This window comes from Vulpes lagopus, chromosome 2, assembly GCF_018345385.1.
Source record: "Vulpes lagopus strain Blue_001 chromosome 2, ASM1834538v1, whole genome shotgun sequence".
Lineage (NCBI taxonomy): Eukaryota > Metazoa > Chordata > Mammalia > Carnivora > Canidae > Vulpes > Vulpes lagopus.
Genome location: NC_054825.1, coordinates 44,280,481 through 44,307,094, shown reverse-complemented (window position 1 = coordinate 44,307,094; position 26,614 = coordinate 44,280,481). Strand labels below are relative to the sequence as shown.

General features: G+C 58.1%; 1 protein-coding gene across 1 annotated transcript in view; it reads left to right on the top strand.

Annotated features, from left to right (window-relative positions):
• The first annotated feature begins 977 nt into the window (after positions 1–977).
• Positions 978–26,614, top strand: part of CCDC33 (coiled-coil domain containing 33) — a 104,260-nt gene continuing 78,623 nt past the window's right edge. Inside the window, exons 1-3 of the mRNA XM_041738670.1 lie at positions 978–1,281; positions 2,223–2,481; positions 22,097–22,260. Coding sequence (XP_041594604.1) covers positions 2,332–2,481; positions 22,097–22,260 — 314 coding nt within the window. The 5' untranslated portion in view covers positions 978–1,281; positions 2,223–2,331. The remainder of the gene's footprint in view (positions 1,282–2,222; positions 2,482–22,096; positions 22,261–26,614) is intronic.

The window sequence follows — 26,614 nt, the reverse complement described above, 5'->3', positions numbered from 1 at the left end:
TGATGATGATGATGATATTGGAGGTAGAGATGGTGGGATGGTGGCGATGGTGATGATGGTGATGATGGTGATGGTGGTAATGGTAGTAATGGTGGTCATGGTGATGGTCATAGTGATGGTGGTAATGGCAGACCGACGTGGGACTCGATCCCGGGACTCCAGTGACTATGGTCAGTCATAGTGATGGTGGTGATGGACACAATGGTGATGATGGTAGTGGTGATGGTAATAGTCATGGTGATGATGTTGGTTGTGACAGAGATGGTGGTGATGCTGATGGTAGAGATGGTTCTTACTGAGGCGTGTTCAGAATTTCTCCTCTCCTCTTGGGTATCAGCAAGACCCAGGCTCAGGAAGGTTGGGTTCCAGAATGACAACTCTTTAGTGTAAGAAGCTTTGGGCTCTCTGTAAAGTGAAGCTGTGCCCCATACTGTGAGTTTTGATTATAAAGGCAAACTGGTTCCAGAAGCAGGTGCCAAGGCCATCGTCCCAGAGAACAAACACTGTCCCTCTTTCCTTGAGACCACCCCCCTCAACTCACCAACTCTTGGGAATGAATAGGTATGTAGAGACAGGCTCCCCCAGAAATGGAAAGTGCTGAGAAACCAATAGCCTGTGCAATTCTGTGCTCCCCACCCCAGTATTCCTAATCCCTGACCCTGCACTAATATTCTCATAGATTATTATCTTCTATCATATGTTATAATTTACCTATTTTCTATATTTTGTGTCTATTTCTATCTGTCCCAGCCTCCCTCCCCCACTAGAAGAGAAGCTTCAGGCAGACAGGATCCTTCGTCTGGTTCACCGCTATATTCCAAACGCCTAAAATAATCCGTGGCACACATTAGATGCTCAATAAATATTTGTTGAATGAACAAATGCTGAAAGGGACAGATCAATGGCAGCCTTTGTTCCCTACAACAGGCCCAGCTCCCTGGCTTGTTACCTAGTTTCTCCTCAAACAAACAAACAAAAAGAGGGGTGGGGTATAGCCCTGAGCGCCCAGTGTACAGGCTTTCAGACTGGGCCCAGGCTGTGGGAGGGAGGGGGCAGTGCTCAGCCTAGGGGTCAGTCCCCAGCCAGTTCATGGCCTTCAGGGGGCCTGAACCCTGGGTCCCTCCATCCCTGCAGAGCCAGAGGCTAAAGGCCGAGGAGAAGACACTGGATCTGGAATTTGAAGTCTTGAGTGTGGAGTTTAACGAGGAGGATGGATATGCCCTGCAGCTGACAGCTGAGAACCCCCTGAGGGCTGGCTCAGGGATTGGGGTACGGTTGCAGGTAAATGATGGGGACCCCCTCCCTACCTGTTCTGCTGTCACCAAGGTCATTGAGCCTCGCCCTCACCAGGAACAAGTTGGTCTTTACTTTGCTCAAAGGTGGCTGGGGGGAGAGAAGGGTCCTGTAACTCCCACCTCAAGCCCCATCAGGGACCCCAGGGAGCCTCGGGGAAGCTGGGAGGGGCAGGGGCAGAACCCTGGACTGGATCCCAAAGCTCCGCCTGTGTGATCTTGGGCAAATGCAGGGTCCTCCGTGAGCCCCTGTCTCCTTCAGTGTGACAGGGGACACTAATGCTGGTCACACTGGTCAGGTGAGGAGGAAATAAAAGGACAGATAAGGAATGGCTTTGTAAATTCACAAGAGCTGAGCACCCAGCAGGTTTGGGGCCAGTCCCACTGGATGTCACACTGAGTGACATTAGAGCCAGGGTCCTGAGTGCCCAGCCCCGAGCACCACTGGACTGTGGGGATAGGGGTGGACAGAGCGGGGGAGACCTGGGTCTGGCCTTCAGGAAGTTTCCAGGTTAGGTAGAGGGGCAGGAATTTCAAACAGAGAATAGTTAAGTCATCTGGAAGGAGCAGAAGGTCTACGCCTAGGCTGGGAGGCCATGCAGGCAGGCTTCCTGGAGGAGGTGGGATGTGAGGGAATGGGGAAGCCAAGTCCCAGGCCTTCCGGTGGCCAGAGATGAGGGACAGGTTGGATTCTTCCCTCCACGTAGGGACACTCAGGACCTTGTCACCAGCTAAGAGCCCTCCCATCCCCACATCGGTAAAGGGAGGGGTCAGAGTGGGGCCCGAGAGGGGTCAGGGTGCCACCCGCAGGGAAATCTTAGCCAGGCTGGGCTTCCACTCAAAGGACAGGCCACCCAGGTGTCATCCCCACCCTGTGGGAGGCCAGGAACCCCCAGACCCGGCCCCTGAGCACATGCCTCCCGTCTCCAGGGTTCTGCAAGCTGCGGTGGAGGCACTGGCTGGTCAGGGCCTCAGGACAGGCAGCCCAGCCAGTGGGCGAGGCCCTCTTCGGGGTCCTCCCGCGACCGACCAGCCCCTCATGGACCTGTGGGCCGCCGAGCACCGACCCCATGGCCTGCCCGACAGCGTGGCCTTCCGAGAGCCCTGGCGCTCAGCCTCCAGCCCCACACTGGTCTCCAGGACTCTGGTCTCCGCACCCAGAGCCCCAGCCGTCGGGTGGGTGCTGCAGGTGGGTGTCCCCTCCGACCTGACTCTGGCTCTGGCATCAGCACTCCCCACCCACCCCCGCTGGAAGACCCAGAGTCACTGATCGATGGGCCTGACCGTCCCCAGATCCTCATTGAGCAGAGCAGCAGAACTTCTGAGGGTGGCCTCATTCCGTTCCGGAGAACCTGCAGTTGGAGAATGGAGGCGGGGGTCCCAGTTTGCAGGGGGTGACAGGAAAATGGAGCAATGCCCATACAGAGCAGGGACAGCACTGGATGGGGTTTCTTTTGCCCAATGGGTGAGCGTCCCCTGAGAGCCTTTGGTCCCCAAATTCCATCTCACGCCTTGTCATCAAGTTTTGAGAGAGGCCCGACCGAAATGACCACGGGACAGAAGTCTGTGTGCGCCCACCTTCAACCCCGTCCAGCTCCCACCTCGGCCAGGAGGGGTTCAGCCCTGAACCAGATCCTGGATCCTGGTGGCCTCAGACCCAAGGAAGAGAGTCTAGTCCTTGTCCAGGCTGAAGGAGGGTCTCCCAAAGTGGTTGTGTTCTGCAGCCAGGCAGTGTGGCTGGTGGGCCTCGGGCCTCGAAGCCAGGACAGGTGGAAGCTAGTAGAGCCAGTAGTAGCCCACTTCACAGGCAGTGAAACCGAGGATCATCCCCAAGGACGCAGGATTCCATTAATACCAGTGACATTTCCTGGGGGACCTTAGTGTGCACTGGGGAAGGGGATCCAAAGCCAGGCCAGTCCCAGAGCTCGCGGTGCCACCTAGCCTGATGACACTGGACACAGTGTGGGCCTGATATAGTCCCGTAAGGGCTGTGCTGGAAGGGGCGCTCTGGTGAGGGAGGGTGCCAGTCAGGCTCCTCCGAAGAGATGTCATTTGAGATGAGTCCATTCATTCGTTCAACCATCAGACATTTGTTAGGTGCTGACGGTCCGACCCTATGGGCCTATCCTCGGCGGGTAGGACCCCAGGGTGCTGGCCCGGGCTCTGGGGAAGGTATTCCAGAGGGAGGGACCAGAATAAGCTGGCTGAAAAGGAGAGGGTCTCACTGGCAGCAGGGGCCGCGCCGAGGTTGGAGCCCAAGGCACCTGGCTTTTCCTGCAGCTCCTCTCTCTGGGCCTGACGGGGAGCCCAGCATGGTGGGCTGGTGGCGTTCAAGGGGGGCTGATGGGCCGGAGAAAGGGGAGCGAGTCAGGGTAAGGTGGCAAAAGAGCCAGGTGGATGCTCAATTCAGGAGGCACAGGGGAGAGAAGATAACATAGTGAGCCGCGCGTTAGACAGCAATCCGGCAGCACGTGCAGGACAACCGGAAGGGACCCAGGCAGTCTCTCCTCCAGGTCTCAGCCTGTTACCGGGCCACTTTAGCCTCTGTCCATCCATCCATTCATTCATTCACTCATCAGTCCATTAACAAATACTTTTTTTTTTTTTAATTTATGATAGTCACAGAGAGAGAGAGAGAGAGAGAGAGAGAGAGAGAGGCAGAGACACAGGCAGAGGGAGAAGCAGGCTCCATGCACCGGGAGCCTGATGTGGGATTCGATCCCGGGTCTCCAGGATTGCGCCCTGGGCCAAAGGCAGGCGCTAAACCGCTGTGCCACCCAGGGATCCCCAACAAATACTTTAAAAAAAATCTACTAATACTTTGGACCACCTCTTGTATACCTGGCCACGCGCTGGGGGCGGAGAAGGCTGCTTGTGAGGGACTTGGAGGGCCCCAGGGTCCTACCTGACATCCCGCTCACTCAGACTGCATGCGCCCTGACTTGGGCGGCCCTGGCCCCTCTGTCCTAGTTTGTCACAGGGCTACACACACACACACACACACAGAGGCTCAGAGCTCAGGGGAAAGCCGTCTCCAGTTCTCTGGGACGAGCCCGAGCCAGGGCCATGCAGGCAGCTTGCAGGCTGCTGCCCTGAATGCATGTGGCGGGGCAGTGGCTACAGGGAAGGGGGGCCTTGGGCTGCAGGAGACAACGGCGGCTGCTCTAATTTCTGTTATTTAATGCCATCATCTCCCTGCCATTCCACCTCTTAAAGTGTCAGATGTCTGCTTCTACCAAGACAAGAAAATGGCTTTCAAGGGAGAGAAAGATCGCTTCCCTCCTGGGAGGTCAGCAATCACAACCCTGATGGCAGGGCCTGGAAGCCAGTGGGGGACACAATGCCACGGGGCCCTTCAGAGGATAGCCGGGCCGCCTTGTTTCCGCTCAGGTGAACGAGGACGACGGGCACCTTTCTGGAGCTGGGGCTCAGAGGCTCCAAGCTACTGCTGGCAGGACAGTAGCGAGACGGGGGCAGGGACAATCCCCCGTGCCCTGGGGAAGTTGTGGCCTAGAACCGCAGGAGCCCTCGGAAACCCTCCTCCCTCCCCTTTGCCAATGGGAAAATGGAGCCCAGGAGGGAAGGACTTCACCCAGTTGTCTTGGGCTCTCAACTAAAGAGGAGGAGAAAGACAGCGGAGAGGAGGGTAGGGTGAGGTGGTGAGTCGAGGAAGTGATGCAGAAGGATGGAGAGAGGAGATTGCAGGCACTGCAGCCAGTTGGGGGCCAGGAATGGATTTCCAGGCTCAAGGTCACCTCCTCCAGGAAGCCTTCTCTGCATTGATTTCGTTCCTTCCGGACTACCTTCCGTCGTCGTGTCTGCATCAGGCACTTCGACCATCGAATCTCTTCGACGACGTACAGCTTCATTGTGAGCTCACAAGTTGTTCTCCATCTTGTGTGTCAGTCTTCAAAGCAGAACTGCTGATGGTCACAGGCTGAGTGCGGAGTCCAGGGCAGAGGGCAGGGGGTTAGGAATGCAATGATCCAGAGAGTAGGCAGGCAGCAGGAGGCGGGGCTCCAAGTGGGTGGCAGTGACTGACTTGAACCTCAGCCCCTGTGCCCCTGAGCCATGTCCACAGGATGTGCGTGCGGCCAAAAAGGACGCACTGGTGCTGCCGCTGCATTCCCAGGATCCTGAGACTCTGCTGGGCTGGCGAACACCCTCCCTTCTCCAGTTCTTGAATTCACCCGTGTGTGCCGGGATCCATACAGATCCCTCCCCAGGCCCCTGACCCATGGATGGGGCACTGACACTTAGGCAGGGGCCCCGTTGGCGGGACGGAGCGGGGGGGGGGGGGGGGGGGGGGGGGTCCCAAGAGTGGAGCGAGCTCCAGGTTTCCTGCCATGAGCTGTATGGGGTGTTTGGTGGCTTCCTCTCTGGGCAGAGCTCCACCAGACTCATTCTGGCCCCTGGAGCTACCTCCCTACCCTCTTGGCAGCTTTAAGACCACATGGCCGTGCCACCCCGGCACCTCCATGGCCTTCCCTCCTTCCCCCAGAGCAAGAGGGAGTTTATCTGACCGGAATGAGGGTGGCCTGTCCAGTGCTGGGCATAGAGGGTCCCGGAAGGTGAGGAAGCCCAAGGTGGAGGCCACAGTCAGGCTGCTGGAGTCAATTCTTTTAAGGGGGAACGTTGCCTCCTGTGGAGTTGGAGGCAAAGGACACCACAGCCTTGGGCCTCAAGCCACAAATCCCTCAAGGGCCACATCCCTCCTGGTACCTCACTCAACCTCTCTAAGAGATGCTGAAAGTTTAAGGACAAACTCCCACAGGCAGAGCAGTTTAAGAGAGAAACCTTGGGCTGGAAATTCCCAGTGATGGAAATTTCTGGAAACATGAAGTTAAAAATGCCTTGCTTGTGGCTCTGGGAGCCATCCTCAGGGCTCCTTCACTCAGAGCAGGCGAGCATCCTCCCACCGAAGCAGGAGCTGGGGAGGAGAGGGGAGGGGAGGGCGGGAGGGGGGGAGGGGAGTTCCCTCCCCTACTCTGCCCTGCATTTACCTCCTCCAAACAATTGCAGTTTTGTTTCATGGAAATGATTCAGTTCCCTAGGAGCCTTTTAAATGACGCTTTCAAGGGTTTTTTTTTTTTTTTTTTTATTCTTTCCATTTAAAACACTTTTTTTTTTTTTCCCTTTTGCCCTGGAGGGGGAAAAAAGAGAAGAAAAAGCTAATAAAGCAATCACCAAATGCGGAGCACCTGGCTTGAAGCCTGTGGCTTCTGATGGTGGCTTTGGCACCAACCGGCTGGGGGCTTTCATTAAGGAGAAGTGGAGGGGAACGGAGATGGCAGTGGCTGGCCCGGCGTCCCCTCTGCCCTCGGTCCTTAGACCTCTGGCTCCCTCTCTCTTCCTTTGTTCCCTCCCTCCCAGTCCCTCTCCCCCTCCTCGACCTCCGCCCCCCCCTGCCCCCGCAGGCCCCCCATTCTGGGCCTGAGCCTGAACCCTTCCGGCCGGCCTGCGGCTCCAAGTCCTCCCTCTCCTCCCTCTTTATTCTTTTAAATTCATTGTGCCTTTTATTGCTCACTGTTGCACACGCGGCCTCTATCGCCCGGAGACTGGAAGGGTTTGCGGAGAGCAGGGCGCGCCATGTGGGTCTCATTAACTTTACTGCAGATCAGCTCGGTGGGGGCGGGGAGATGGGCCCCCCTTGCTCGGCTCGCCTCTGGGCGGCCTTAGGTGTCCCCGGCAGGTAGGCTTCCCCCACCCAGAGCAGCCCCCCTCCTGCCGCCCCCTTCCACTTTCTTGCCGGGAGGCCGCCCGTGGCCCGTTGCACAGGTGGGGACCCAGGCTCCGGGAGGCAGAGCCCAGGCTGGACAGAGGTAAGAGGTGGGCACGTGGGAACTGGGTAGACCGGCCCTGCCAGCCCCTCCTGGCTCTGTCCCCAGCCCCTGGGGTCGCCCCTGCTCCTCCCTCCCTCCCCAGCTCCATCAAATACTGGGATTGGGGGCGGGCAGCTCCTCCTTGCAAATGAGGCCGTTTTATGGGCTTTAGAAAAACACTTCGATTGTTCCCTCAATTACCCCAAGCGCATTGAATATATTAATCTCTCCCTTAACCGAGGGAGCCCGGGCTGCGGCCCCTCCCCCAGCACCCGCACCCTCCGCGGCTCAGCTGCAGCGACTCCCAGCCCCTGGCCTCCGGCCCTCGGCGCTCAGCCTGGGTCCGGGCAGCAGGCTTTTGCGGCACACGCGTGAGCACGCACACACATGCACACACGCACACGCACACGCGGGCACCCAGCGGACAGCTGCTTTACGTTTCTCTATCAATTTTCATTGATTTCCTCCTTTGCTGTTCTTTGGAAGAGGCTTTTCTTGGAGTAAACTCGATCACGGTAGTGGGGGGGTGGGGGGCCTGCAGGCAGCTCCCCCTTCTGCCCGTGACAACTGCCTCCAGCTTGAACACACTCTGCCTCAGGCAGCCGAGCCCCCGTTAAAAGCTACCTGAGGTTTCCCTTTGTAGCTCGATTTTCTTTTATTTCAGGGAAACAAAGGCACTGTCAGGGCATTCCCAGGGAGCCTGTCACCCACTGGGGAGGGCTGAGGCTGGCAGGAGAGGCAGGAGAAGCAGGGCTGGCTGGTGCTGGCCCAGCGACAGGGACCAAACTGCCCCCTCAGGAAGGGAAGGGCCCTCGGCTAAATGTACCACGATGGGGGCCAGCCTCCCGCCCCCTCGTCCTCTGCAACTCCCAAGGACTTTCTGCCCTTAGGGGCCCCGAGGGAGACCTCAGAGCTCCCCAGACAGAGCAGATACAGACCTGAAAATGCCTAAACTGGGGCGACCCCTATTCACGTCCTCGCCAGGCCTGCCCCTCAGCCCCTCCTTACTGACTCCCGAGTCCCCTCTCTGTCCCCTCCCTATACTCGCAGAGTCCTAGCCAGGTGCCTAGCCAGGTGCCCCGAGCTCAGTGGGGTGGAGTATAGACGCAGCTCGGGGTCAGGCAGCTCCCCTGGGGCCCAGTGAGCCTGGGCTCAGATCAGTCTCTGGCTCCGATTTGGTAGCTGTGTGGCCTTGTGCAGATTGCGTAACTTCCCGCAGCCTCGGTTTCCACATCTGTGAAATGGGGGCGAGCGGTGCCTGTGTCTTCCATCGCTGGGAAGATAAATGAGCTAGTTTACAGCCCTGCTTACACCTCCTGCCCTGGGGGAGTGTTGAGTAAGTGCTTGCTATTCTAGTAATGAGTCGAGATGATGTGTCTGGGCCTCAGTTTCTTTATCTAGAAAATAGCATTGCTCCTTCTTGCCTAGCCAGCCTCCAGGGGAGGGGTGATGGGAACCTGGGAGCCCCACTCTCTGGCGCCTGGGTACCGGGTTTCGGAGTAGAGAAGCCTGGACCAGCCTGATGCTAGCCTAGGAAAAAGCTCCATTAGCAGATTTTGTAACTGAGCATGCCAGATGGCCCCCCTGCCCTCCCCCTCCTCACCTCCCCCTACTCCAGCCAGGGGCTACTGCTGACTCACACCTCCACCTCCTGGAGGCTGGAGGCCCTGTGTGTGTGTGTGTGTGTGTGTGTGTGTGTGTGTGTGTGTGGCAAGGGGGAGATGGAGCGGAAGGGGATGCCTGCCTCTGATGTGCTTCTCTCTAGCCCACCCAGGGGAGGAACTGTGGTGGGCTTCTCCTCTCCAGAAATTACCTTCCCAGTGAAATAGGAGGGAGGAGGGGCGGGAGGCTCCAGTTCTCTGGCCTTTTATGGTCATCTTCCCCTTTTCTCCTTCCCTGACACCCCTGGGAGGGGGATGTGCCCCTGGAACACAGCCACCCTCGTGCATGTGCGGGTATACACACACCCAGCACATCGCATCCTGGACATACAGAGATCCCCGCCCCCCATCACAAAGAGAGATTCACACCAGCTAACTGGTGGACACACATGGGACACACGCCCTCCCACACACAGATCTGCACCTCCTTGGGGCCTTGCTGGCTTCGTCCCTGTACAGAACCCCTCACGTGCAGCCTCTATTAGGGAAGAAAGGGACCTGGGGACATGGCAGGTATGCGGTACGAGGTGAAATTAAAACTGCATGTGAAACCAATCTTTAAGAAAACAGTGGATGGCGAAGGGCTGCAGAGAAGGAACATGGACAGCACCCCCACCAGCCTGACCTGGGCCTGCTTAGGGGTTGGCCTGTGGGGAGTCAAATGAGCCCCCAGCCTGGTCTTGGCCTGGTTCTGCAGAGGTCCTGGGCTCAGGAGCAGCTGAAGCCAGCAGGGCCCAGCCCCTTCCCCAGACAGTTGGAGAATAAGTGGGGCTTTCCCTCTTCCCTCTGGATCTGATAGCCTGCCCTGGAGCCCAGCGGTGCAACCTCCCCGGGCCCAGGGTGTTCATCCATCCATCCGTCTGTCTATTCATCCATTCCCCCAGCAGTAAACAAGGTAGCTGTGTCCCCGAACCCTCAGCGAGCCTCCAAGCTGAGCAAGGAGAGGCAACAGGAGGACAGTGACTCTCCAAGCTGACAGTGAGGACCTGGGGAGGAAGCGATGGGCATGACTGGGTGATCAAGGACTGGGTCTGCTGTAGGAAAACCAGCTCTGGTCAGGAGTCAGAAGACCTTGGTCTAGACCTATGTCTCCGTTGCAGTGTAACTTGGAGCAAACCACTTGACCTAACGGTGCCTCAATTTCTTCATCTGTGCAATGGGCAGAGCAGTGCCTACTGACGGTGAGGTTGTGAAGTCAGGTGAGGAAGGGGGCGGGAAATTGCTTGGTTCGTCAAAACCCACCTCACAAATGTCAGGGGGACATCTGATCCCTTCTCAAAGAATGGGTGGGATTCCAAGAGAGAGTGAGAAGAGTGGTTTCCAAGCGGAGAGGACAGTGTGAGCAAGAGTGTGGAAGCAAGAATGTGGAGGTGTGTGAGGGAACAGCAAGCAGGGAGGAAGGAAGAAGTGGGGACAGCATCTCTGTGGGGCGGGGAGTTGCAGGGATGCCAAGGGAACAGAGGGCAGGTGTGCTGGCTCCGAGGACCCCGAGCCCTCTAGCCCTCTGCTAGCACCTGCTTTGAGCCAGGCTGGCAAAGGAGGAGACTGCAAAGCCCACTGAGGTGTCATAAAGGTCTTGGGGGTGGGGTAGGACAGGTAGCTCTCATCCCGTCCATTTTCTGGAGCAGGAAACTGAGTCCTTAGAGGAGGTGGTGGCTTGCCTGTGGCTCCTCATTGGGTCCGTAGCAAAGCCAGGCTGGAATCCAGGGGTCCCCACGTGTTTGGGTTTCTCAGGGGCAGTACTTAGCACAGAGGGGGGAATGACGGGGGACATGCCTTCCCAGGGAGACTCCTACTCTGACGGGCTTTCTAAAGCATGTGACAGGATCAAGGGGGGGCGGTCTGGGGGAACAGATTTCTTCCTGGTGGCCCCATATGGCACCAAGTCCAGTCAAGACGGATTACGGAGCCTGAAGTTGAGCCATTGTGCCCCTGGTGCTGGGTGGTTGGAGAGCAGGACTGGGGATGGGGCGGGGGCTGTCAATGGCTCAGGGTCCCCAGGCAACCCTCCTAGCCCACCGGAGTTGGCACCTGCCAGGGAGAAAAAGGTGTTTCATCAAAAGTCCCAGGACAGAACCGTGCCCTTTCGCTGAGGGGTGCGGGAGGGTTACAGCCGAGAAGGTGCAGGGGAGAAACATGGGCTTTGGCCTCAGATCCCAGTCACTGCCCCATACCCGGTGCTTCTGGTCAAGTCGCTTCTCTGACCCTTTGTTTTCTCCTCTGTAAAATGGGGGTAACGATGCTGACTCCGCGGCGGGATTGTGAGGATTAAATCATCTGCCACCCTGACTGTAACTCGGCAGCCCTTCCTGGGGAAGAGGAGATTCCAAAGACTTCCAGAACAGAGACTGACTGGAAGGCACCACGGGTCCAGCCTTGAGGCAGGGGTGGCAGGACACACGTCCGCATGCCTTCTGCTGCCGCCTGGAGGTGCAGGGTTCTTCTGTGTGAGGCCCCGATTCTGGGCCAGGCCTGGCCTCTTGGGGCTCCCCAGGAGACAAGGGACCCCAGGAAGGCCTCTGCGGTCATTGGAGGTCAGAGGGGAAGCCCCGAGCCTACCCTGGGGGAAAGGGTGAAGACTTGGTCCTTCAACCCCTGCTCTGCTTCCTTCCCTCCTGTCAGATGGTGGAGGCACGACTCCCCTGACATTGTTGACTTGAATTTGCAGCAAATTTAAAGAGGACACGAAGTGCTTCAGAAACACTAGCTGTGATCCTTGTGCTGGAGGATGGCGGCCTGCCAGGTAGACAGGGCTGGGAGGGAACGTTTAGGCAAAGGCCCAGAGGCTTGGCTTCCTTTGGGAACTTGGGGGCGATATGGGGGTGGAGGGGGGGTGGTCAGGTGAGGAGCAGGAGTCTGCCCCCACCCCTCGCTGAGCAGGGAGCCTGCCCTTGACTGACTGCTGGGTGGGGGTGGGGGCCTCGAGGAGCTGAGGCCCTGGGGTGGGGGTGGGGAGATATTATTTTAATCTTCCTCTTAAAGCATAATTGCTTTTTGTCGGCGGGTGTTCCGGGAGCCGCCTCCCGAGAGTGCTGTGCAGGCTCCAGTCCTCCGGGACCGGGCGGGGCGGGCCAGCGCTGAGCTGCATTAATACGCTGCAAATGCGATTTCATGGCCTCAAATGAGATTAGGGCCAGAGGCTGTGCTCTCTGGTGGAGACGGGCCGGCCATGTGGGTGAGGGACCAGAGCCAGAGAGACAGGGAATCAGGGATCCCAGGCCCACTAGGCCTGAATAAGCAGTTTCCTGTAATCTGAGCTCAAGCTCCTGCTGGATCATCCCAGCCGAAGGGGGGGGGCACCCCAGACTCCCCACAAGCACCTCAGTAAGGGCGAGGCCTGTGGTTACAAGCACACTGTGCAGCCAGATGGCCTGGGTCTGAAGGTTGGATCTTCTGCTCCAGGCTCTGCCTCTGTTTTCTCATCTGTAAAATGGGGACTAGAGTAGTACTTACCTCAAGACTAGTTGCAATGACTGAGTAACATATGTAAAATGTGTAGAATAGGGCCTGCCACATAGCAAGTGCTTGTCAATTTTTAAAGATTTTTTTTTAATTATTATTCATGAGAGACACAGAAAGAGGCAGAGACACAGGCAGAGGGAGAAGCAGGCTCCCTGCAGGGAGCCTGATGCGGGACTCGATCCCAGGACCCCGGGATCACGACCTGAGCCAGAGGCAGATGCTCAGCCACCAAGCCACCCAGGTGTCCCTTAATTTTCAGCTTTTAATACAAGGTTTAATACAAGGTTCACACACACAATTTGTGCCCTAGGAGGGCAAGAAGGCCATAGAGAACTTGGACTCTGGAGGAAGGAGGATTATCTGGGGGGCAGACACCATTATCCTCAGCTGAAATGGGGGCTCCTGGAGAACTATGGGGAGGAAGGCATCTGATGTCATCCTTCACTCATTCAATGAGCACCCACCTGGCACCGAGCTTGTGCCAGGCAACAGCCTGGGCGCTGAGGGGGGACCCCCAGGTGGAGTTCTTGTCCTCAGAGGAGACAGACCCTCTCCCAGAAAAGAACATTGGGTCATAAGCCTGGGCACAGAGAGGCCTAGGGGCTGTGAATCCAATGCTCCTGGGTGGGGATGGGGGCCGTAGGGGCAGGTTTCAGGGATGATTTGCTAGAGATTGTTCCATTTGTGTCTCGAACAGGCATCATGAATTATTCAGGCTGGCAGAGGGAGGAAGACAGTCCAGGCAGATGGAACAGCATATGTGAGGGTCAGGGAGCCCATTCAGGGCACTGCAGGCACCATGTGGCTGGAGCATGGGTGTGAGGTGGGGATCGGCCGCCCTGACGCTGGAAAGGCCGGGCTGGGCAGACGTGAGGCCTTCAGGGGGCCTGTGGGAGAAGGCGAGTCTCTCCTGAGAGCAGTGGAGCCCTCCTGACATGTTTACTGAGGCAGAGGAGGGACTCGGTCAGATTTGTGGGTGAAAGAGTCGGGGTGAGGGGAGGGCCTGAGTGCCCCCCTCTGCATCTTAGCGGGGCTGGCTTCTGCACTCCGCACCAACTAAAGGGAATGGCAGGTGGCCTTCTTTGCTCACCCCCTTATTTAGTTCTTTGTTAACGAGTTATTGATTTTTCAAAAGAAAAATGCCCCAAAGCCACGTTGCATCTTTAGCAAAGTGATTCATGACGTGAGGATGGGCCCGGAGCTGCCCCCATGAAAACTCTGGCTCCCCAGCGCTGGGAAGCCTCCTTTGACAGGGCGACAGGGCGGTCAATAACCGTGCCCTGCTGAGCCAGTAAGGGGAGCGCAAGGGGAGCAGCTTGCCGTTTACAAGTCCCCTGCTGCGAGGCTGGGGCCACAGGGGCTCAAGTCAGGGCACCCTGGTGCACACGTGGGGTGGGGGGAGGGGGAGCTGGGTTCAGAGCACCTGCCCCTCACCAGGCCCCGGGAGGTGGCACATCCTGGCTGCTTTGCAGGTCCAGAGGCTTGCCCAGATGCTCACTGCGGGGCCAAGCGGAGCCCAGGGTAAGGCAAGGCAAGGCGGGCTGCGGACAGACGGACTCAGCATTGCAGGAGGGGCTCTCCTGAGGTCCGCCCTCCTTCAGCCCAAGCACCCCCCCCCCCCCCCCCCCGCATATACCACTTGGGCCGGGGGCCACGCCTTGGCATTTGGAGATGGAGACCCTCCAAGAGAACTGCCTCAGCTGACAACTGTCAAATGCCAGGGGAGGGACAGAGACTCTGCAGCATAGACACAGGCAGGCGTCACCACGGACAAAGAGGACCACTCAGAGCAGGGGAAGAAGGGAGTCAGGAAGGCTTCCCAGAGGAAGTGTCTTGAGCCAGACCCTGAGGACAAATGGAATGGAGGTAGGAAAGCAAGCGGCCTTGCTGACATGTCGGCCTGGAGAAAGGCTGTGGAAGGAAGGGCCTGGAAGCCAGCCAGGGGTGGGTCTGCAGAAGAGGGGCGGCTGGGCCTGGAAGCCGGGGGCGCAGGGCGAGAAGGCTCGCATGCTCATATGCTGGCAGAGGGGCGCGCACTTCACCCTGCAGGCTTTTTTTTTTTTTTTTTTTTTTTTGCTTCTCCAGCCCGTGTCCACTGGGGAGAACCTTCCAGGCCTCAGTCTGTTGAGCAAGGGAACGAGGAGCATTTTTGGAGTACTCCGCTGAGTGTCAGTGCTAAGTGTGGTACCTGCATTGCCTCTTTCAGTCTTCACAGAAGCACCGATTTCCCCACTCTGAGGAGGGAGGCCAAAGCTCAGAGAGGGTTAGTATTTTGAACCAACATCACAGGGCTCTAAGCTGCCATTTGCTACAGAATCACACTCAGTTTCCTGGTCATCCTTTACCTAAGCCCAATGCATCAGCCCAAAGGAAATAAAGAGAGAGTGATGGGTGGGGGAGGCACAGAGGAGGGGAGGAGGAGCGGGGTTGTGTGTGTGTCCAGGGGTGCGGGACAGGCCCACGGGGAACCGAAGGCCAGGTTTGATGGCTCTGGGGGACAGACTTCCCTGGACTTGCTGCACGGATATTCAGGCCCAAGGGACATCTGGGACGCGGCAGGAGGGACTGTAAACAGCTGTGAACCACTTGTCTACACTCTTCCTGCTGCCCACAAGCCCAGAGCAGAGCCGAGGCGGGAGGGCAGGACCCCTCCCTCCCCAAGGGCCAGCCTCAGATGCAGCCCAGCGGCTCGCCCTCCGCCCTCCGTAGCTGTGGGCTCCCTAAATGGCCGTTTAACCCCTGGCGGGGCCACCAGGCCGCTCCAAGTAGGGGGGCAGCGGGGAGGGTTACCTATTAGCTGTGAGATCACTCATTACCTGCTTCCCCTCAAGCTGGAATCTCTCCGAGTCCTCAGAGCCTGGCTCCAGCCCCTGGGCATTGGGGTGCGGCTCATTTCCCTTGGCTGGGGGAACCAGAGCTACGGGGAAGGGCCATGAGGCCAGAGGAGGAGCTGGGGGGGGCAGGGAGAGAGGTGGGGCTCGTGCTGCGTTAAGTAAGAAAGCCACAGGCAGTCCCGGGCCTGGGCTGATATCAGGCCTTCTCACCGGCCAGGGAGGAGCAGTTCCGGGGGAGGGTTCGTGTGGCACAGGAGCGAGTGTCCCAGGGGTCCTTGGCCCAGGGTGCGGGCAGCCCTCCAGGGGGGTGGTAGGAAGGCCCTTCTGGTGGCTGCTGAGTGCACAGGCTCGCGAGCACGCTGGAGCCAGACGGCCTGGAACCAGAGTCCAATTGCATTATCTTCTTCCCAGGCAAGAAGGCCAGCAGGCTGGGGCTCCCTGGGCACAAAATTCTCTCTGGGTGAGCACCCCGAGTCCAGGCAGGGCAGGTCTAGGGGCCAGAGTGATGCAGGGATGGGGCTAGGGTGCAGGATTTGCGGACAGTGGTGGTAGGAGCGCCCTCATAGCCCTGAGAGCCGAGAGCCAGCGCTTTCAGCTTTGCTCCCGAAGTACCCTGCGGGCCTGATTTTGGTCCCCAGGCCCAGGACAATGCAAAGAACACTTAGTATGGGGACGCCTGGGGGAGCTCAGCGGTTGAGCCTCTGCCTTCAGCCCAGGGCGTGATCCTGGAGACCTGGGATCGTGGGGGATCGAGTCCCACCCGGGCTCCCTGCATGGAGCCTGCTTCTCTCCCTGCCTGTGTCTCTGCCTCTCTCTCTGGATCTCTCATGAATAAATAAATAAAATCTTAAAAAAAAAAAAAAAACAAACAGTATGGAGTCTAAAACCGCTGGCCAGAGAACGAGGCAGGCCACAGGAGTCTTCCAGATGCCTGTCAACCCCACCTAGTACCCCAGATCTCATGTTTCCTAGCCCAGGATTCCTGGCCATGCTGCCTAGCATCTCCGTGGAGCCGACCTCACCCCAGGCCAGGGGCCAGCCACCTCTCATTCTGGCCTCTCCCTGCACAGAAAAGCACTTGGAACCGTGCCTGGCACATAGTAAGTGCTACGTAAAAAGAACGGTTATCTTTGTAATAATTCCTTATGGAGCTCAGAATTGGACGAGTCATAATACTGGGTCCATCCCCCAGAACATTGTTGGCTCTCTTTAGTTATTTATGATTTATTTTTGATGATATAATGAACACCCATTAACTGGCCGATGTAAGCGGCGTTACAATAACATACCTCCTTGATCCCTGTTCTCTTTGCCACCTTCCCACTCAGCCTCCAAATGAAACCATTTTCTCCAACGTGGTGTTTATGATTATTCAACAAATGAGAGACTACGGGCACCCAAAGAGGCAGGACGGCTGCAGATTCCTTAACCGAAATAGCTGTTAGCCAAGTTGTAACTTCCTGCGAGCAGGGTCTCAGCCTCCACCACTGGGCTAGACCACTGGTGAATCCTGGTGGACGTGCAGTTCGGGGTACAAAGAGCAGGGAGGGTGAGGAGTGAGGGCCACAATGCAGGCAAAACCCAGCTCCCAAAACACGGAGAAGGGCTTCTGAGCCCCCACCCCACTTCACCTGGACTCTACCTGGGTGACTTGTGCTCTGCCCTGTGATGTCACACAACGTTGCCCAGGTGATCCTGCTGGGGGGAAGAGCTCATAGCTTTTCCAGGCCTGGAGAGAGGCAAACCCCTGTCTTTACCTTCCTGGGGGTACCGAGAGCCAATTGGTTCAGTCGCTGACCCTATGGAGCTGGTCATGGCCCAGAGGCCTGAAGCCAACTGCACTTAAAGAATGTCTCACTACTGAGAAAGCTCCAGGCTGCCCTCCTCCCTGGCCCCGCCTGTCCCCCTGCCTGTTACCCTGTCCAGGTCCCAGAGCCCGTGTATGGCACCCCTGAGACAACACTGACGATCCTTACCGTACACCAAGCCCAAAGGCTCCAAGGTGCTCAGGCCAGCTGCCTGGACAGGACTGATGCCTGATTGCCCACAGATATCAGGTACTGGTCCCCAAGATCGGTAAACAAGGCCAAACACTCCTGCCCCTGAAGAGATGGGACGGAAAAAGAAAAAGGTGAGGCCTGAGGGCATGGGTCCTGCGCTTGCCTGAGTTCATCTCTCCTTCAAAGTCCCTTGTTGTATTTGCTACTAAATCACGACCAAAGCTTCCCTTCTCTGGGTCTCAGTGTTCTCAGCTGCGAAATGGAGAGCAAGGAGGTCTCTGCGATGCTTCCAAGTTAGGCATGCTAGACTCCTGGGCCACATGGGATCTGAAATTTGGCATGCTTGCAGGTGTTGTCAGCCCCCGCCACCCTTACCTCGTTGTCTCTGCCTGGTATCCCCATGACCCAGGGAAAAAAGCTTGAACCGGTACCTTCCCCTACCAACAGCCTGGAAAGGAGTTTTTGCCCCGTTGTCACGGAGGCTCCGAGACCCCACTGAGATGGCTCCCCATCACCCTCCAAGATCGAGGAGATTCCCAGGCTGCTGCCCTGGGACTGCCAAAGCTCCACTATCTTACGCCCCTCCAGCCCTGGCTCAGACCCTTGCCCCAGACCACAGATGCTCAACTCCTAGAAAGAAGGGATTCTGGTCAGTTTTGATCACTGCTGCATCCCCAACACTCAGCACAGCACCTGACACATAGTAGGTGCTTAATAAATAGCGGGAACAGAGCAGTGAGACCCTGCCAAGAGGGAACGAAGATCCCAGTGCCGTGAAATGCAAATAGTTTTAAAAAATGAATAAATCTTTTTTAAAAATGCAAACAGTTCAGTATGAGGCTTCTCCTTACCCTCTGCTGACTGTCAAGGCAGAGCCAAGGCCCTTGACTGTGCCAAGTACCAACAGGGAGGGCAGAGTGAGCTGAGACCAAAGGCACCAGGTACTTGCTAGCTTGGGAATAGCCTCTTTGCAGTTAGACTCAAACCAAATAAGCTACGGGTGCCCCACTGTGGTTTCTACTTTATTACCCTTGACTTTGGTGTCTGTGGTTCCTGGTGTTCTCTCCCTACAGCTGCCTCCTCCCCTTGACTCCACCCTCCCCCTTTCAGCTCCTTTCTAAATGTCAGGGGCGCTAAGTGGCCAGCTGGTCCTGAGGCTCATTCCCACCTGCCCACCTGAGCTGGATTTGGGGATCTGAGGAGCATGCATGGGAGCCCTGAGAAGGACACAGATTTGTTTCATTTAATCCATAAGTTAGTGGAACATTTTCAATGACTGAGTAGAATGCCCCATAAGGACGTTCATATCACGTACACGGTAGCACACAGTCACATTTCTTCTTGCGTGAATCTTCCATAGATCTTAGACGTCAGTGCTCTCTGTGTAGTAAGGAAATTCATTCTTTTATACATATTGCAAATATTTTCTCCTGTTTGTCTTTCCTTCGTATCGTGGTGAATTGGCGGTTATTACAGAAGTTGGCATGGATATTTAATGGAATCAGAGCATCAGCCCTTCCCTTTACGAGTTCTGACTTTTGTGTCATCTTTGGAAAAGCCTCTTCTCCCTGAATAGCACAACTCCTACTGCTCCCACTAACAAGCACGGGCTCCCCGGGTCAGGAGCCCAAGAGCGTGTACGTTGTGGCCCATAGAAAGCTCAGCACATCCAGAGAGCAGAGCAGGGACGTCTGCGAGCTGAGCCGAGCACCCAGATGCAAGTGCTTTTGCCTCCCTGAGCCTGTTTCCCTACCTAGGTTGTGGCCATCACAATCCCCAAGGAAGTTTAGATGCTGAAACTAGAAGGAACACACAGGATCATTTTTTAACTCAAAACCTTATGACACAGCTGCAAAACTGAAGCAGGGGTGGGAGGGAGCATTGGTCCTGGGGGCGGCAGGCGCCTCTCGGAGGGAAGCCTGCAGATCCTCATCCAGACAGAGGAAGGGGAGGCAGGGAGGTTGGCTCACAGCCCCGACTCCAGGCCTCACACTTAGGTCCTGGCCTCCCTGGCTCTGGGCCCAGCCAGCCCAGCGGGCACATGCCTGCAGGCCTCACCAGGAGGTGCCAGCCTGGCAGCTGGCCTCCTGCGCAGAAATGAAGCCCAGCAGTTTCTATCAATCCCCCCCCACCGAAGCTTGATTTCCCAGAAGGCTGTCCCAGAGCAAGCAGGGGACAGAGAGGGGGCCGCAATTCATGGGCCCGGTCTGCAAAATCACTGATTGGGCTCCGAGGCTACCAGAGAGTCAGTGAGAGCCCTTGGGCAGCTGCTGTGCTGCTGGGCCCTCACTTCTGGGGCCCCAGGGAGCTGGGGACAGGCCCCGTACCCACACAGCAACAAGGGGGATGGGGCCACCCTCTTAGGCTGCTCCTGGGAATTGGGCCATCGGAGAGACATTAGTCATCTCTCCTGGCCTCACCGCAGAAACCATAGGCCAGTTACGGGGAAGACTGAATTACAACCATCCCAGACATCCCCACTGACCAGGAGAGAAAGTGAGGACCTCACAGGAAGTCAGGGCAGAGCTGGCCCTGACTGAGAGCTGGCAGAGCCTGAAACCTACCTCTCTCAACACCCTGGGTGGCTGGTCTTGCTCCCGCACGCTGAACCAGGAGACTAAGCGTGCTGGAGAGGGGAGTGGGTTATGGGGGAGCACACAGTGGGGTGGGGGGACATAGGAAGGGAGTGTCTCTGATCTATGAGTGGGGAGGGGTGGCCCTGTGCCTGCTTGCCCCCACCCCCCACCCCATAGGGTTTCTCCCTGAGCACTGACCTCCCTCTGTTCCTCCCACCCTGGCCTGGCTCAGGGAACAGGGAGGGGGGAGGAGTAACTCTCAACACCTCTGCAGATGGTGACAGGCCCCCCCCTGGGCCCTAGTCACGGGGCACTCCTCAGTCAGAGGGAGGGGGCCTCTGTAGGGTGGCACTTCTGGGCCTGGGAGGTGGGCTTCTCACCTCCTAATTAGTCATCTTGTTAGGCAAGGACCACAGCTTGTACCAAGATGGCCTTTCTGATAAGGTGAGACCTATAGGAGGTGAGGGAGTAAGCCACAGGAATGGACGTGCAGGGGAGGAGGGAACGGCCTGGCAAAGGCTTTGAGGCAGGAGCCAGCTTGGGGTGTGCAAGAAACCCCTGGAGCCAGGGGCAGGGGGCCCGGGGATGAGGTGAGGGCGGCTTCCTGGGCCAGAGGTCCTTACAGGCCTTCGAGGGACTTACAGGTCCTCACAGGCCACTGCGAAGCTCTGGATGGACCGGAGCTGGTGCTTCCAGCAGAGGAGAGATGTGGTCCGACTATGAAGGATCACGGGGCTGCTCCGGGAGACGGGCTGGGCGGAGGCAGGGTGGGAGAGGAAGTGAGAAAGCAGTCAGGAGCGCAGAAATCCAGTGTCACGCACCTGAGTACTTGGTGGTAACGGTGAGAAGGGTGAGAAGGGCTCCGAGTCTAGACCCGGTTTGAAGCAGGGCTGGAGGAGCATCCCGCTGGGGAAGCGGCCTCCCGGAGCATGACTGGCCCAGAGCTCTCCCTCCGCCTAGGGCGCATGAGGACTGGGCCAGGGGATCCACCGACGCCCACCCCACCCCCAGAACTGGGTCCTTACTCTTCTCCTGGCCTCCGTCTCCCCTCTATGTCACAGGACATTGTTTTGTTTTGTTTTAAAAGATTTTATTTATTCATGAGAGACACAGAGAGAGAGGCAGAGACACAGGCAGGGGGAGAAGCAGGCTCCATGCTTCTCGATACGGGACTCGATCCTGGGACCCCGGGGTCGGAACCTGAGCCAAAGGCAGACGCTCAACCACTGAGCCACGTGGGCATACCCAGGACATTGTACTTGATCTCCATGGATGCGTCCTACTTTGAGGACTCCCCCTACCAGGGCCTGCCTTGGAATGCAGGTTCTGACAGGCCGAACTTTCTAGATAAAAGGGCAACCCTCACACCCCCTTCAGGGGCCCATCTCCAAGCTGAGGAGGTCCCTGGCTTCTCTCCTGTGGCCAGGAGGGGGGCCCCTCGCATCAGCTAGTGCTGATCGATCAGCAGAGGGATGAGGACGAGGGCAGCCTCTGCCAGGCTGGATGTGGGTCACCCACGTCCAGCCCTGGCACTGGGAGTGAGAGTCCAGCAGCCAGTGCAGAGGAAGAGCAGCCCGATCCACAGCAGCGCAGGTCCACAGTTGTCCCCAGCCCACAGTGTTTACTCCCAAACTGCTGGTTCTGCTGCCCTCCGCGAGTCCTCCTGCCCCCGGAATCAACTCGAGCCTGCCCTGAGCTGTGGGAGCTCCCTCCCCGCCCTGCACCTTGCTCCAGCTTCCCGTCCTCCCAGCCACATGTGTCTTCCCAGCCCTGTAAGGCCTCCTCTTCCCAGCTGCCTTCTCTGACTGCACCGGCAGCTGCTCCTGTCTCCTCTCAGCAGCTCTCATGGTCCTTGGGGCCCTGAATCCCCAAGCTGTGGACTGTTGGGCTCTTGAACTCCCTCCCACGTGAGTCTGCTTGGGGCCACCAGCCCAGAGGCCCGTGCGCTGGCAGGCGCCTCTCTGCCTTCCCGGTCTGCAGGGTTCTCTGGGTGGAAGATAGAGGGGACACATTCATCTCTTTTTGCTAATGCATCAGGTGACTCCGTGGATGTGGATAAACTTTGTAAAGAGCCGTGCATGGGAAGGGCCTAAGGTTACAGGTGGACTGAGGATGGCCTGCTGCTAGCACCTCAAAAGCAGGCAGGACTTAGGAATCAGACGCAAACACCTGCAAAAGCAGAGGCCCAGTGGTGAGACAACTTGAGGGATGAGGCCCATCTCTCTCTGCAGGAAGTGACGCAGGGCTGGGGCGGACGTGCGTGGGATGTGGGCCAGAGGTGGGGAGAAAATGGGGCCAAAGGCAAATGCCCTGTAGTTCCAAACTGGGTGGAGGGACGACTCAGGGAAAGGCGCTTGGAGGGGAGCCATAAAAGGCTGGAGTTAATAGGGAGGCTGGAAGGACAGGCAACCACCCAGAGGAGGGCACTCAGCCCTGGCTCTCTCCGCAGGTCGCGGAGAACCCAGAGGAGCCCCTGAACACCGTCCAGAGCATGGAACCCATCACCAGCCACCTGTCCCCCTCTAATAAGGAGACCATCATGGTTACTCTCCACGGGGCCACCCACCTACCCACCTGCAAGGATGGCTCTGAGCCGTGGCCCTACGTGGTCGTGTAAGTAGTGCTGGGAGCAGAGGTCTGGGCTGGCATTGGGCTGGGAGCAGAAACCAGTGTACGGACGTTTGCGTGTGAGCAGCCAAAGGTCGGGGGCGGCACTGTGATACCCAGGGGGGGAAGCCAAGTGTGAATCACACAGGGGCTGCAGGCTCTGTCCAAGTGAGGCCTGACATCTTCCCTGCTGGGTAGGAGGCCGCTCACAGGGCTGAGGAAGGAAGGAAGAGCCACTCCTTGATCCCGCAGCCAGCTGGGCCGGCTTGGCCACAGTTTGACCTCAGGGAGGTCGGCCCCTCCCCTGCAGGGAGGCCTGGGCTGGGCTCAGAGCAGGGTGGTGGTCAAAGGAAGAAGACCTGAGCCTGCCTCTCTGGGCCTCGGGGTGCCCCATCCGACGATGCCCCATTCCGGGGTAGGTGCTCATGACCATCCTGCTCCTCGGCTCCCACTACTTCTCAGGTCATTGCTATCACAGGGGATTCCCTAGTTCCTTTAATGCACCCCACACCCCCGCCCGCCAGCTGCAGTCAGGGCACACTTCTCACAGCCTAGTGCCTGAGTGAGGCCTGCCCGCTACGTGCGCAGCTCGCCATAGGGCCTCACTCCTCCCAGAAAGGCATCAAGGAGCAAGAGTGTCCATCCAGCCAACCTTCGGTATGGACGTTGGACGTGCGTTTGGTCTTGATTACAAGGTGCTGTGCGGTAACCCTCCCACAAGTTTGTCGCCCCTGAGCCCCTGTGTAAACAGTGGGAGCCACCAGGGCTTCCTCAAAACCTCCTCTAGGACATCCGGCCTCATTCAGTGCCTGCTGCAGCCCTCTCCCAACACCTGCTGAAATCCCACCTTCAAAGCCTTACCCCTGACGCCTCCTCTTCCAGGCAGCCACCAGAGTTGAGCTCTCCCCTCTCTGGGGTCCGGCAGAGCAGTGACACCTCTGAGCCAACGCACTTTACATAAACAGTCAGGTGCTGCTCTTGTGTCCCCCAAACTGGGGTTCCAGAGCACAGATCCTCGCTCCGGCATTCCCCCCCACCCATGCGCCCAGCACCCGCCTGAGCACCCACCTCTGGGCAGAGGAGCCACTGAGACAAGCCCTGCACCCCCACGCAGTGGGAAGGAGGATGGAGGGTGCGCTGGGGACCAACAGGTGGAACACTTGCACGTCTCAAAGGCCCCATCCCGCCCCAGCTCCTGGGCGCTCCCCTTCCCCACCCCCCTCCTGGGCGAGGAGGGACAGGTGGCAGAGCGCGGGCTTGGCAGGGAGCTGCCTTCTCCCCTCAGCTATTTCCATAAACCAATTATCGCCGATCATCCCGGGAGATGCAGGCCCTGCCTATCACCAAGCCGCCGGGGCTCGGGGAGCGGGCGGGAGCGGGCGCCAGCGGCTTCTCCGCGGCCGCGACCCGGCGCCGGCACCGGTTACCATGGCAACGCGCGGCAGGGGCGGGGGCGGGGCGGGGCGCGCTCGGCGGTGCCCAGCTCCGCCGGCAGGGCCAGGGGCAGGGGCAGGGGCAGGGGCAGCCTCGGGTTCGAGGCCCCAGGCGCGCGCCACCAGCCCGGGTGCTAATGAGATGCAAATGACAGCAGAAGGGAGGGCTTCTGAGACGGGAGGCCCAGCTGTCAGGGACCTGGAAGGGGCTTTCTCAGCCAGCCCCGGCGCGGGGGGCACCCCAGAGCGAGGACCCAGACCCCCAGAAGCCCCAGGGCCCCAAGCGCAGTGACAAAGCCCGCGCAGGCGGGAGCATCAGTGCCGCAGTGCCCCTGCCCCTCCTGATGCGATGTGGGGCTTCCAGTGTACCTGGTGTCTCCTCAGTGCGCATTAATAATCTTTCATGTTCTTTCGAAACACATTTTCTCATTTTTTCTGTCACCCGTGTGATTGGTTCCCTCAGCTTGGTGTCCTGGCTGAGGTCCCCGCCGGGGTCTGCTGCATTCCCACCCCGCACCCCACCCCCCACCCCCGGCGACCTCTGGGGGCTGCAGAGGAGCAGGAGCTAAAAGCTAGGCCTGAGAGTACCCCAGAGCCATGAGCTCATTCAGCTCAAGAGTGGGGACCCCCTAGCTGGGGGCGCTGCGGGGAGGCTGGAGCAGCTCACTCCTGTGCAGCCTCCGGCCTGGCTAATGATAGGGCGCCCCTCTGGTTGGGACTGTCCAGACCAAGAAGCCCACGAGGCTCATCTTGTGGTTCCTCCTCTTTCCACCTGAGCTTCCAATCCGACCCCACTACTCCCCTGAAGTAGCTTCTCAGAAGCCAGGGCTGGGCCTGACCCTGTGTGCCCTCACCCTGTGCCCCCCTAGTGATGCTGGCTTCCTCCCTAGTCACCCCTCTTCCTCTGTACTGTGTGCGAGGAGATCTCATCCTCATCCTGGTGTGGAGGATCACATTCTTCCACCCCCACCACCGCCCCGTCCCCTTCTTGTCACTGTGGCTCCTACCTCTGAATCTGGCTGCTTCTCCACGCCAGGCTCCCTGATCTTAGGCTACCGCTGTTTTCTTCTTAGCACATCTGATCTTGTCCCTCGTCAAACCCCAAGGGTTTTCACTGCTCCCAGAGTAAAGAGAATTCCGGGCTCCCCGCATGGTTGGGTCCTTGCCAAGCCCAACCCCCCAAGCTCCCCAGGAACAAGACCCCCCTCCCCACCTCCCTTTCTTGGCTCCAGCCCTACAGGGTGTGTCTGTTCCCTAGCAGACCCTGTTCCCTCCCATCCTAGGTCTTTCACGCTCCCTCTTCCAGAACACCCTCCCTTCCCCTCCCCTCCTTGGATCCCAGCTTAGTCACCTCCTCAAGGAAGCCCTCCCTGACCTCCCAGACTGGGCCAAAGGCTCCCGCACCCCCTGCTTCCCTGGGACCACACACCTCTGCAGGTCACAGCTGCAGCTCCACGTGGTTGATGTGCTTTGATGGGATGACGGGCATATTCCTCCTCAGTGCCCACCCCTAGGGAGCCCCTCTAGTTCCACCAGTGACCACCAGGTCTGTTTTGCTCTCCAGTCTATCCCCCACTGTTTAACAAAGTACCTGGAGCTAGGACACTGTCAGTAAATAATTGTTGAATGACTCTGGCCCCGTTTCTAACTCACTCTGGGACTTCGGGGAAGTTACTTCTCCTCTCAATGCCCCAGCACCTCACCTGGGAACCTGCGTGGGAGGGCTGTAGAGATGGTGGAGGCCCAGGGAGACGCTGACAGGCCTAAGCCTGCCCCGGAGTGAGGGAGATCCTTAGTGCCACACCGGGCACGTGAGATCTACCAGAAGCAAGCCATGGGGCAGTGGAGAGAAGCTAGAATGGGGCCAGGAAAAGCCAGAATCTGGCCCACGCACCTGACCCCCAGTGTGACCTGAGGCCAGGCCATGGCCCGCTCTGAGCCTCCCTTCCCGGGGCCCACATGTCTCCGTGCTGCCCCAGGCTTGCCGAGCTGCTTTGTGCTCTGGCCTCTGTTCTTTAAAGACCATGAGTGCCCCAGCTGCACACGCAGAACGGACTCCGCACCCAGGTCTGCTGGACTGCTGCCCAGGTCCCGGGTCTCCTCTGACTGATCTGGGCCCCAGCGGTGCCCAGCACCTGCCTCCCAGCCTGGCACAGAGAGACCTGCCAATCAGAGCACAGCGGGGACCCGGAAGGCAGTGGCCCTGACAGGTGGGGGGTGCCCCAGCAGGCTGGCCGCGGGGAAGGGGCCAGTTGGGAGACATCCTGTAGAGTTCTGACCCTTGGCCAAAGGACTGGTGGCCGGGCTGCCGGTTTGGCAGCTGCGTCTCTGACTGCCTGCTGCCCACAGCTAAGGAACAGGGAAGTGCTGCTTCCTCTGTGAGCCTGGGGGAAGGCTTGGCCCATGCTGCCACAGTGGCAGGGGCAGAGCACAGGTCAGGGCCAGTTAGTCATACTCCAAGGATCTTTGGTTTTCTTGGATCAGAGAGCCCTGACCCTGGCCCCTAATGGAGACTGACCTTGGTCATACACTGAAACCTGATTCTGGTCACAGACTGAGTCCTAATCACACATGGAGCCCCTACCCTGGCCACACACTGAGCTCTGACCCTGATGACTAATTGAAGAAAGTATTGAAAGTAGGACAATTGCATAAGGTCCTGGTAAGAGAGGGTACATTTACGGAGTGCCTACCGCGTACCTGGCAAATATGCTAGGAGTGCATGCACACACGCGTATGTGTATGTGTTTGTGTGTGTGGTGTTTTTCATAATTTAATCATCATGTAGGCCTTTGAGCTAGGTAAAATATTGTCTTCATTTTACAGATGAGATTACTAAGGGCTCAGTGTGTTTCCGTGACTTGTCCAATATTACTGAACTAGTGAGTACCCAAGGATCTGGGACTCCAGAACATAAAAGCTTTTTC